The sequence below is a fragment of the Carcharodon carcharias genome, chromosome 20, assembly GCF_017639515.1.
Source record: "Carcharodon carcharias isolate sCarCar2 chromosome 20, sCarCar2.pri, whole genome shotgun sequence".
Lineage (NCBI taxonomy): Eukaryota > Metazoa > Chordata > Chondrichthyes > Lamniformes > Lamnidae > Carcharodon > Carcharodon carcharias.
Genome location: NC_054486.1, coordinates 33924345 through 33936804, shown reverse-complemented (window position 1 = coordinate 33936804; position 12460 = coordinate 33924345). Strand labels below are relative to the sequence as shown.

Genomic DNA, 12460 nt, shown 5'->3' with positions numbered 1-12460 from the left:
TTATTGTAGCCAATATTTATCCCTCAAACAACATCTCGAAAAAGTGATTATCACATTGCTGCTTTTGGGGCCTTTAAATTGGCTGAAACATTTTCCCCATCACAACAGTGACTACACTTCAAAAATACAACTGATTGGCTGTAAAGCACTTTGGGATATCCTGAGGGTTGTGAAAGGCGCTACAAAAATGCAAGTCTGTTTTTCTATCCCAAATATCTATGCAGAATAAAGACAGGAACAGGGAGTTTTGCCTGCATCTGTGTTCATGTGTGCGTAGGAGGGTGACAGCTGCCTTAAGCCAGTTGTTCTGTGTAGCCTAGTGAACAAAAGGCCACATTATTCATTTATTTAAAGTGGGTTTCAAGTTGAAAGGGCTGGGTGATGAACAGTTTTTTTTTTTAAATCTCGCCACTGCTTCAGAATTGTTGAGGCCTGTGAAAGGTCCAAAGACCCAACCAGTTCAAAGAGCTCTTCGGATTCAGACTTCCAGTCATCGTACTGGTCACCCGTAGCAACGATGCTCCGCAAGGCCTGTACTTGGATTAGGCTGAGGGAGTCCCTTTCTTTCATGCTGTAACCTGATGGTTCAAATGTCATACACGCTTATCGCTCCTTTGAGGAAAAATAGTCTGGAGCACCGGATTTCCCTTGGTTATTTCCTTCCATTATTTCCAATAGTTTTACTGCCTTTCCATCATTACACTGTTCATCTGCTGCTATTTTAGGAGATGAGTGACTACATCCTGGCACGATATTTTTTAGTTTTTAAATAAACATTGATTTTTAAGAACCTTGAACTGTTAATAGCAGGTGTGGTCTGTTGATAACTGAGCTTTCCCCAACCTTGTCACTGCACGTTCCTGTTTAAAAGAATGAAAGGAGGAACTTGCATTTATAGGAACATTGGATTAGGAGGAGACTGTTCAGACTCTTGAGCCTGTCTGCCATTCAATTAGATCATTGCTGATCTGTATCTTAACTCAATCCACCCGCCTTGGTTCCATAATCATTAATATCCTTCTCTAACAAAAATCTATCAATCACAGTTTTGAAATTTTCAATTGACTCTCCTCAAGCTGCACCACCCGAGCCTCAACAACTTTTACAGAGGAAAGCATCCCAGATTTCCATTCCCCTTTGTGACATCTGCCCTGAACAGCCTTGCTCTAATTTTAAGGGGATTTCCCCCACCAGAAAAAGTAGTTACTCTTTATCCAGTCTATCAAACCATTTAATCACTTTAAGCACCACAATTAGATTGCCTCTTAATCTTCTATACACATGGGAATTCAAGCCTCTATGCAACCTGCTTTCATAATTTAACCCTTTTAGCCACCGTTTCATTTTGGTGAATCTTGTGTTGCACCCCTCCAAGGTCAATATATTCTTTGAGTTGCGGTGCCTAGAACTGAATCCAGATAGGGTCTAACCAGAGCTTGGTGCAGCTGTAAATATAACTTCCATCCCTTTGGATTCCAGGCCTCCTGAGATAAAGGCCAACATTCCATTAGCTTTTTAAATTATTTTTTGTACCTGTACTTTCACTTGGACCTCTAAATCTCTCTTTTTTCCTTGTTTCATCCCATTTAGAAAATATTCTGATCTATTTTTCTTGGGTCTGAATTGAATGACCTCCCATTGTCATATATTGAACTCCATCTGCCACAATTTTTTGCCCACTCTCTTAATCTGTCAATGTCCCTTTGCAATTTTTCTGTTCCCAGCTACAATATTTACTGTACCACCTAACTTAGTGCCATGAGTAAACTTCAATATATGGCTTGCTATCACTTCATCTAAATCATTAGTGGAAAAACATCCCCAGTTCAGATCCTTGGGGTACGCCACTAGTCCCGACCTACAATTTGAGCATATACCCATTATTCCCACTCTCTGTCTCTTAACCCCTAACAAATTCATTTTATATAAGCTAATTGAATGCATTCTGTAAGTCCATAATAATAGCATCCATAAATGTCCTCTCATCTACCACATTAGTTACCTCCTCAAAAAATTCAATCAATTTCATTTAGATTTGAGTTACCATTTACAAATCCATGCTGCTCTTTATGATCAGCTTATAGTTCCGAAGTGTTTAGTCACTCTGTCCTTATAAAATTCCAGGAAATTCACCATAGCACATGTTAGGTTAATAGACTGACAGCTTCAACAACACTGCAGAAGCTTGACACCATCCAAAACAAAGCAGCCTGCTTGATCGGCACCGTATCCGCCACCTTAAAGATTCAATTCTTCCACTACCAGTGCACAATGGCAGCAGTGTAGACTTTATAAAAGATACACAACTCAGCAAACCTCCTTCAATAGCACCTTCCAAACCTGTGATCTCTACACCTAGAAGGACAAGGGCAGCAAATGCATGGGAACACCTCCACCTGCAAGTTCCTCTCCAAGCCATGCACCACCCTGAAACAAAAGATGGATCAAGGAGATATAAGCAGAAATAGCAGATTAATTACCAATAGCTGTTGCTTGAATAAATGTGGGCATAAATTATGATCCAAAATTGTTGAATTCAATGTTTGAGTCTGGGAAGCTGTAATGTGTCTAATTAAAAAATGAGCTGCTGTTCCTTAAACTGGTTTTGAGCTTCATTGGAACACTACAAGCGGCTGAGGTCAGAGTGAGAGTAAATACGGAAGCTGGTGGGTGAAAGGTGAGGACAAGGGGAACCCTATCATGTGTCTGGGAGGGAGGAGAAGAGTGAGAGCCAAAGTGGGTGCAGTGGAAGCAACATAGTTGATGACACTGTCAACTATTGTGGAAAAGAATTCTTGGTTGACAGAAAAGGAAGACATATCAGAAACACTAGTATGGAAGGTTGCATTGTCCAAACAAATGCTACAGAGATGTGGAAGCTAGGAGAATGGAATAGAGTCCTTATAAGAAGTGGATGTATGAAAGTTTAATGGAGGTAGCTGTTGGAGATAGTGGGTTTCTAGGCTATCGATAAATATTCACTATCTCCTGAAATGGAGACAAAGAAACCCAGGAAGGGAAGAGTCAGAGATGGACCATGTGATAGTGGGAGGAAGGTGGAAATTGGAAGCAAAGTTGAGGAAATCTTTCAGTTCAGGTTGAGAGCTGGAAGCGACTCTGATGCACTTATTGATGTACTGGAAAAAGAGGTGAGGGAGAGGATCTGAGTAGGACTGGAACAAGGAATGTTCCACATATCCTATAAAAAGGCAGGTTTAACTAGGGACCCATGCAGGTACCCAAAGCAATACCTTTTCCTTGGAGGAAGTGAATAAAATTGAAGGAGACGTTGAACAATGTGAGAAGCAGAGGAGGATAGTGGTGGATGAGGACTGGTTGTGTCTCTATTCAAGGAAGAAATGCAGTGCTCTTAGATCGTCTCAGTGGGGGATGGAGGTATAGCGAGATTGGGCATCCATAGTGAAGGGGAGATAGGGCTAGGAAATTGGAAACTATTAAAGTTACAGAGAACATCAGAAGAATCACAGATGTAGTTGGGAAAAGACTGGACTCTGTGAGAAAAAATAAAGTCGATCGGAAGAAACCAGTTTAGTTGGGCAGGAGCAGGCGGAAACCTTAGTCTACTAAGGTAGCCTTGTTTGTTTGTGGATCTTTGGAAGGAGACAGAAGAGGGCTGTTCGGGATTGGAGGACTTTATCTCACTTACTGTACTTATATAGTACCTCTCACAACTTTGGGATGTTCCAAAGTGCTTTACTGCCAATGAAGTACTTTTACATGTTGTAATGTAGTTTAAATGTGACAGCCAATTAGTGCATAGCAAGTTCACACAAGCAGAAATGTGATAATGACTAATATATTTTTGTAATGTTGGTTGAAGGATTGGCCAGGACACTGGGATTCCCCAGCTCATCCAAATAGTGCTATGGGATCCTTTATATCTTCCTGAGGGAGCTTTGGTTTAATGTTTTGTCTGTCTTTCTGCATAGCAAGTTCACACAAGCACTGTGGGAAGCCTGACCCAGCATTGTAAGCAGATTCTGTCGGACATGGTGGGATTGCAATTCCACTGGGATCAATTAACCAGGAGCTGGGGAATGAAAGGTGCTTCCTCTGTGATAGAGCTGTGTGAGTCTCAGAACTATGGTTGAGAACAATGATTGCCAGGGCCTTCCTTGTTTGTATAATTATTCGGCCTTATAACATTTCTTGAAAGGGATGATTGAGTGAGGAATATTTGTTATTAATGCTTGAGCTAATCTGCTGATTACCAGGCAGCCTAATTTAGATCGTTCTAAAGGGGCCAGCCTAATCAGTTTATATACACTCAGAGCTCTTCATAACAATCATTCTTGACTATTGATGAGTCTGGTTACAAAAGGACACTGCAAGCTGGAATGTGATGTTAATCCTGGTTTGGATGAACTAGGAAAGCTGTTCAGGATACTGGGAGAACTTCTCTGCCCACCTTGCTCTGGAAAGAGATCTTTGCCCAGGTGGGAATCCAGTACATGCAGCATGAGGGAAAAAAAGTCTTGCATGTATGTGGCACCTTTCACAACTTCAGGACGTCTCAAAGCTCTTTACAGCCAATGAAGTACTTTTGAAGTGCTATCACTGTTGTAATGTAGGAAATACAGCAACCAATTAGTGCACAGCAAACTCCCATTAACAGCAATGTGAAAATGACCAGATAATCTGGTTACGTTTTGATTGAGGGAGAAATATTAACCAGGGAAAACTCCCCTGCCCTTCTTTGAAATAATGCTTTGGGGTATTTTGTGTACTTTTTTTAAAAAGAAAAGGTATATCCTGACAACTTCTGCACCATCAAAGCTTAACAATGAAAGGGCTAAACTTTGGCCCATGCCAAGGCATTGGATACATTACAAGTCCGGAGAGAATATTATTTGAAATCTGCAGCACCAAAGATTGGCTGCCAGGAGGAAATGCCCTCTGCTGTGTAATAAGCCAGAAGTCTATATATAATTGTGGATATATCAGTTGGATATATCAGTTATATTCCTGTTTAGGTATTTGGAGTTCAGAGCTGTTTAACACTGTATTCCTAATGATTCAAAGTTCTTCTTCATACTAGAAGATTGAGTAATCCAATATTAAACAATGTAAATACACAGAAAATTATTTAGTACTAATTTGAATGAACCAGTTATTTGAATTCAGCGGCTTTGAATATATGAGTGCACTATATTCATTGTAGCTCAGCATCACAGTCATGGATTAGAAAGAATCTGAGTTAGCTTCTCCCTCCCCATGATTCTGGATGCTATGAACTCCTAATATTGGCATTTGGGGTTGCTTGGTATTGTCCCATGGAGAGAGAAGGCAAGAAATCCAAAATCAAACCCATTCTCACCTACCTCAGTGTCTGCTCAGTTGCTAGCACTCTTGCCTCTGAGTCAGTAGGTCGTGGGCTCAGGTCCCACACCAGAGGTTTGCAGACACTACAGTGTAGCTCCAAAGGAGCGCTGCACTATTGGAGATGCTGTCCTTCAGTTTAGATGCTAAACTGAAGCCCTGTCTGCCCTCTTAGATGGATGGAAGTGATCCCACAGCATTATTTGAAGAAGAGCAGGAGAGTATTCCCTGGTGTCCTGGTTAATATTTATCCCTCAATCAACATCACCAAAATAAATGATCTGGTCATTATCACGTTACTGTTTGTGGGACCTTGCTGTGCACAAATTCACTGCTGGGTTTCCTGCATTACAATAGTGACTACACCTCAAAAGTACTTCATTGGTTGTAAAATGTATTGGGGTGCTCTGAGGCAGTGAAAGGCACAATATAAACATAAGTCTTTTTCATATAGTATCTCTGATAGATGCCTTGAGGATAGGATTCCTGCCCCCTCTTCTTTGAGAGATATGAGAGGACTTAAAGAGAAGATTAAAAGTAAGGGGGATTCAAATTAAGGTGTTAACATTCATCCTTTGAGTTTCCTGGCTCTTTCTTGGAACTTAAGAGCTAAATGCACAAAATGAATAGGGCGCTGAGGTTGATATTTGTGTTGCTAATGTGCCTGTTCTCAATTAATGAATAACTGAGCAAATATTCTGACTGACTGACTAACTGCTATTGTTTCAGCTGAGAAAGTGACTTCGCTGGGAAGGGACTGGCACAAGTTTTGTCTAAAATGTGAGCGATGCAACAAGATCCTGTCACCAGGGAGTCATGCCTCGGTGAGTACCTTTCCACTGAGATTCCTGAACTAGGCTGAGAATGAGCAAGGCCAACTGTGAAAGGCATCACCTCTCCATCAAATTATCAGTTGATGCACTCATATGTTGTAATCCTGTCACAGTACACAGGGCACCATGTACCACATATACCCAATATGGTACACAGGATACAGCACACATCATAAATACCCCACACAGAACACAACACACTACATATACCTGACATGGTACACAGGACACTACCCGGACCACTTATATATAAATTAAATGCAGAGAAATGTGAAGTAATTCATTTTGGTAGGAAGAGCACAGAGAGACAGTTTTAAAGAGGGTGCAGGAACAGAGGGACCTTGGTGTATATGTGCATAAGTAAAGTCAGATGGAAGGACAGGCTGAGAGAGTGGTTAATAAAGCATACAGGATACTAGACTTTGTTAGAGTACAAAAGCAAGGAAGTTATGTTGAACTTGTATAAGATACTAGTTCAGCCTCAGCTGGAGTGTTGCACCAGTTCTGGCTGCCGCACTTTAGGAAGGATGTGAATGCATTAGGGAGGATGCAGAAAAGATTCACAAAAATGGTTCCTGGAGTGAGGAACTTCAGGTATGAAGATAGATTGGAGAAGTTGGGGCTGTTTTCCTTGGAGAAAAGAGAGGAGATTTGATAGAGGTATTCAAAATCACGTGGAGTCTGGACAGAGTAGATAGGGAGAAACTGTTCCCAGTCATGAGAAGATCAAGAACAAGAGGGCACAGATTTAAAGTAATTTGCAAAAGAGATATGAGAAAAAACCTTTTCATGCAGCGAATGCTTAAGGTCTGGAATGCACTGCCTGGGAGTGTGGTGGAGGCAGGTTCAATAGAGGCATTCAAAAAGAGAATTAGATTGTTATTTGAAGAGGAAGAATGTGCAGGGTTATGGGGAGAAGGCGGGAGAATGGCGCTAGATGAATTGCTCATTCGGAGAGCCGGTGCAGACACGATGGGCAGAACGGCCTCCTTCTGCACTGTAACAATTCTGTGATTCTGTGGATGGGGTGTCGCCATTTAGGATTGCCCATGAGAAGCCGGTGGTGAGCTGCCCTTTTGAATTTCTGCAATCCATGTGGTGTAGCTACACCTACACACTGTTGGGAGGTAGCTCCAGGATTTTGACCCAGCGACGGTGAAAGAATGGGGAGATAGTTCCAAGTCAGGACGGTATGTCGTTTGGAGGAGAACTTCCAGGTGGTGGTGTTCCCATTCATCTGCTGCCCTTTGTCCTTTGAGGTGGTAGAGGTCATGGGTTTGGAAGGTGCTGTTGAAGGAGCCTTGGTGAGTTGCTGCAGTGCATTTTGTAGATTGTACACACTGCTGCTATCATGCGCTAGTGGTGGAGGGAGTGAATATTTAAGTTGTCAGATGGATGCTAGTCAAGCCGGCTGCTTTGTCCTAAATAGTGTTGAGCTTCTTGAGTGTTGTTGGAGCTGCTCTCATCCAGGCAAGTGGAGTGTATTCCATCACATTCCTGACTTGTGCCTTGTAGATGTTGGACAGGCTTTGGGGAGATGGAGGTGAGTTAATCTCTGCAGAACTCCCAGCCTCTGACCTGCTCTGTGGCCATTGTATTTATATGGCCAGTTCAGTTTCTGGTCATTGGTAACCCTCAGGATTTTAGTGGGGGGGATTCAGTGCTCTTAATACCATTGAATGTCAAGGGGAGATGGTTAGATTCTCTTGTTGGAGATGGCCATTGTCTGGCACTTGTGTGGCACAAATATTACTTGCCACTTATCAGTCCAAGCCTGAATATTGTCCAGGTCTTGCTGCATATGGGCATGGACTGCTTCAGTACCTAGGAAGTCGCAAATGTTACTGAATACTGCACAAAATCAACAAACTTCCCCACTTCTGACCTTATGATGGAAGGAAAGTCATTGATAAAGCAGCTGAAGATGGTTGGGTCTAGGACACTACCCTGAGGAACTCCTGCAGCGATGTCCTGGGACTGAGTTGGTGATAAATCACTACATCTTGCTGCCTGCATCCCAAGTTTGCTGATAATGGGCAGAATGTTACCTGTGGTGCTCGCTTGTACTTCCCTGGTTCCCACGCGATTCTAATTAAAATTTAAAGTGTCGATGGCGTGCATGGGAGACACGTGCAATCACACGGCGGGAGAAGCTTATCATCAGCTGACATGGCAACAGGTACTGTTGGGTTATGTAAGATCCTCCTGGTCAAACAGGGAAGCTCTTCGTCACGGCCACAACTATACCCAACTCCATTGCCATTAACAGAAGATTTATTGACAGCACAAAGGTGCCATGGTTGTTTTTCAAATTTAAATTTCACTTGTAAATATTTCAGATTATGTTCACTTTATTTGTGTGTACATCATCATTATTTGTTGAAACTAGCTTAGTTGGAGAGCTAAATGTACTAATATGCCTCATGGTTGATGTGCATTGTTGGTCACAGAGGAGGTAGAGACATTTTCTTTATTGTAGAAGAAATGGTGATGTGGTTTCTTTTATTTACTCGTCATTGAATATTCATGTTAGTGTTCAGTGTTGTACTTGCCACTCTGGGACATGGCTAAACTTGAAGTCTCAGCTGGCCCTCGCTTCTGTGCATTGTAAAGAACATTGCACAAGATCACCCTCGGTGGGGATAATTGAAACATTGTAGATAGTAGACTCAAATCCCTGTAAGGACTCTGCCAGCCAACATCCTGAGATAGACCCACATGCAGACAGCACTAACAGCCACTTGGGCCCCTCATTTTCTACCTTTTACTGACTGTTCCTGGGATACCAAGCCCTTCCCTCTTCCACTCCTCCATTCCCCTGACCCCACTCTACACCCAGCCACCATTAACCACTGACTCATTCACCCTTGCCGGTCCCGAGCCTCCGTGCAAGCTGTCGTTCTCCTGCTATCCTCCCCAGTGCCACAGAATTCAGCAAGGAAAACTGCTGAGCTCATGCACAACTTCACAAAGCTGACTACTGTAGGTGAATTTTAAACAAATGTGGACTGGGGTGCCACGAGATTCTTGTGTGCCATTGGCTTATTTTGAAGGTAGGATGTAATTTTTTTTAAAAAAGAGAGTATTGGTGATTAGTTGTTTCTCAGACTGGAAGGTGGCATATTTTGCAGTTCCACAGCGGTTGGTATTAAGAATGCTGCTTTCCTTGATCTATATTACTGACCTAGACTTGGGTGTACAGGGCACTATTTCAAAATTTGCAGGTGAAATAAAACTTGGGAGTATTGTGAACTGTGAGGGGGATAGTGATAGATTTCAAACAGACATAGACAGGCTGGTGGATTGAGCTGACATGTGGCAGATGAAATTTAATGCAGAGAAGTGTGAGGTGATAAATCTTGGTTAAAAACCAAGGAAAGGCAAGATAAAAATAAAGTCACAATTCTAAAGCAGGTGTTAGAACAGAGATACTTGGATGTATATATGTATAAGTTGGCAGAGTAGGCTGAGAAAGTGGTTAAAAAGGCATAAGGGATCCTGAGCTTTAAGAATCGAGGTATAGAATACAAAAACAAGGAAGCGATGGTAACCTTTTATAAAACATTGTTTTGGCCTCAAATGGAGCATTGTACCCAATTCTGGGCACCACATTTTAGGAAGGATGTGAAGGCATTAGAGAGGGTGCAGAAAAGATTTACAAGAATGGTTCCAGTGGTGAGGAACTTCAGTTACATGGTGGATTTGATAGAGGTTCTTAAAATCACAAGGTATCTGGACAAAATTGATTGGGGAGGTGATATTGTTCCCAATGGTGGAAGAAATAAGAACCAGAGGACACTAATTTAAGGTGATGTCAAATGATGACATGAGGAAAATGGCCCCCTTCTATGCTGTAACCATTCTGAGTCTCTTAGTTCTTGCGTACCTTGTTTTCTCTCTAAGTGGTCTTTAGCATCTTGATAACTGGCAGAAAGTTTTACCATCAGGTTTAACATCTGTTGGCTCTGCTTATATCTTGGGTCCTTTTGCATCTCTGAGTCACACTAAACTGTGAACCATACAGCCTGTAGAAGGCTGAACTGTACCAGATGTGTGACAAATAAACCAGATGTTTGCAGTAAGTCTGTCTTGCACCTGCTGCCTCTCACACTCCACTGAGAAGAAAATGACCAGGCTGCTAAAACGAATGATTCAGTGATGTAGAGTGGATAAGACTTCATTTTATCTTGTTCATTACCAGAAATGCATTGACATCGATCCACTTGGGTTAAGAGGCTCTTTTGAACATGGTGCATCTATAGTTTGGAACATGCTGGTTCTTTGGGTTTGCTAAAAATGGTTTGATTTGTAGAATCACAGAACTATTAAACTGTGAGGATAGAATTTTGGCTTCAGAGTAAGGGAGCTGGTTTTCGGGATGCAAGTGTGTGAGTCAGAGAATGAATGTTATTGCACCATGATCCCAACTACAAAAATGTTACACCCATCATACTCCAGAGGACTGGGACAGTAGATTTCTGCCAGCTTAGAGTTATAAATATATAACAGTTATCATAGAATGAGACAGCACAGAAGGATACCATTTCACCCATGGTGCCTGTGATAGCGCTATGATCGAGCTATCCAATTACTGGTAGTTCCACTCCCCTGCACTTTCTCCATAGCCCTGCAAATGTTCTCCCTTTCAATTATTTATTCAATTCCCTTTTGAAAATTACTACTGAGTCTGCTTCAACCACCATGTCAGGCAGGGCATTCCAGATCATAACCACTTGCAGTGTCTAAAAACAAAAACTTATCTCACCACTGGTTCTTTTGCCTTAATAAGCCATTCTTCATTATTATTGTCAAAATTATTCTGAAAAATTCAATGAAATAAGGACAAGCTCTTGTTTTCTGTTGTTATTGCCTTGTAGTAAAATAGTTTTTATTTGACTTGTTTGTGTTGGAGGTGAGTCTTTGAAATTCTCTTGCCGCAGATGCTTAGCTATTGAGTATATTCAAGACAGGTGGCTAGATTCTGGCACCGGGATTTTACAATCCTGTCACAGTGGGGGCGGGGCCGTAAAATCAGGCGAGCTGTTCAAAATCCCATTGACTTCGGCAGGACCGGAAAATCCTGCCGGCGGGAGAGTCCGTAATATTCCGCCCTTGGATACTAAGGGAATTTGGGATATGAGGGAGGGTGTAGCAGAGGTAGAAGATCAGACATAATTTTATTGAATGATGGAGCAGGCTTGAAGGGCTGAATAGCCTACTCCTATTCCTATTTTTATGAAAGGCCATTAATTTGATTAATTTTTACAGAAGACTGATGTTAGCACAGAATTTGGTGACTTAGTAGTTCAGGTACTGATTTGAGATTGTAAACTTGAGATTGTGAGGGTAGGAATTGGTTTCTAGGGCCTGTTTCTTCAGGGTGATAATGCCAAATTTAGTAGTGGGACGGCCTGTGCTCAATCAAGGTGTGTGTATGAGTTACAGCAAAAGCTGTTGGATCTATTTATTCAGGGGCCCAAGGCGGCTGCCGAGAACAGTTACCAGGCCCCTCACCTATGCCAATTAGGGCCTCATGTCTGTTGACAGAGTTTCCTGGAAAATTTGGTTCTGATGAGCCTCCACCCAATCACAGACCTCTCATTCCTTAATGATAAACAATGAATTAAAAATGACAAAATATGCCGGATGACGTCAACCTCAGAACCAGCTGACCAGTGATGGAGAGATTGACCTATTCAAAGGGAGCTGAAGAAATTAATTGAATGAACTTTGGCCTGTGAGAGGGAATTTAATTAGCTACATGTTGAGATTAAAAACTATTAAACGTAGACACAATGAATAGATGTCTGTAAACAAAGATGATTTAGATGTGTTTATTGATCATTCATTGCAAATATCTGGTCATTTTACAACCACCAGAAAAGGCTGTTTACTCTAGAAGAGGAGAAGGGTGGACTGTAGACAGCTTTAAAATTATGAAGGGTTTTATAGAGTGGACATGGAAAATCACAGAATCACAGAATTGTTATGGTGCAGAAGGAGGCCATTTGGCCCATTGTCTCTGCATCAACTCTCCAAATGAGCATCATGACTTAGTACCATTCTCCTGTTTTTTCCCCATACCCTTGCACATTGTTTCTATTCAAATAATCATACACTGCTCTCTTGAATGCCTCGATTGAACTTGCCTCCAACGCATTTCCAGGCAGTGCATTCCAGACTCGAACCACTCGCTGTGTGAAAACCTTTCTCACATCACATTTGCTTCTTTTGTAAAATTTTGATAAGACTGGGGTGGGAGAGGTGTCCACAACTAGAGGTTATAA

At 41.8% G+C, this 12460-nt stretch overlaps 1 protein-coding gene across 1 annotated transcript in view; it reads left to right on the top strand.

Moving 5' to 3' along the window:
* Window positions 1-12460, top strand: part of crip2 (cysteine-rich protein 2) — a 74143-nt gene that overhangs the window by 16113 nt on the left and 45570 nt on the right. The window contains exon 2 of the mRNA XM_041214831.1: window positions 6070-6164. Coding sequence (XP_041070765.1) covers window positions 6070-6164 — 95 coding nt within the window. The remainder of the gene's footprint in view (window positions 1-6069; window positions 6165-12460) is intronic.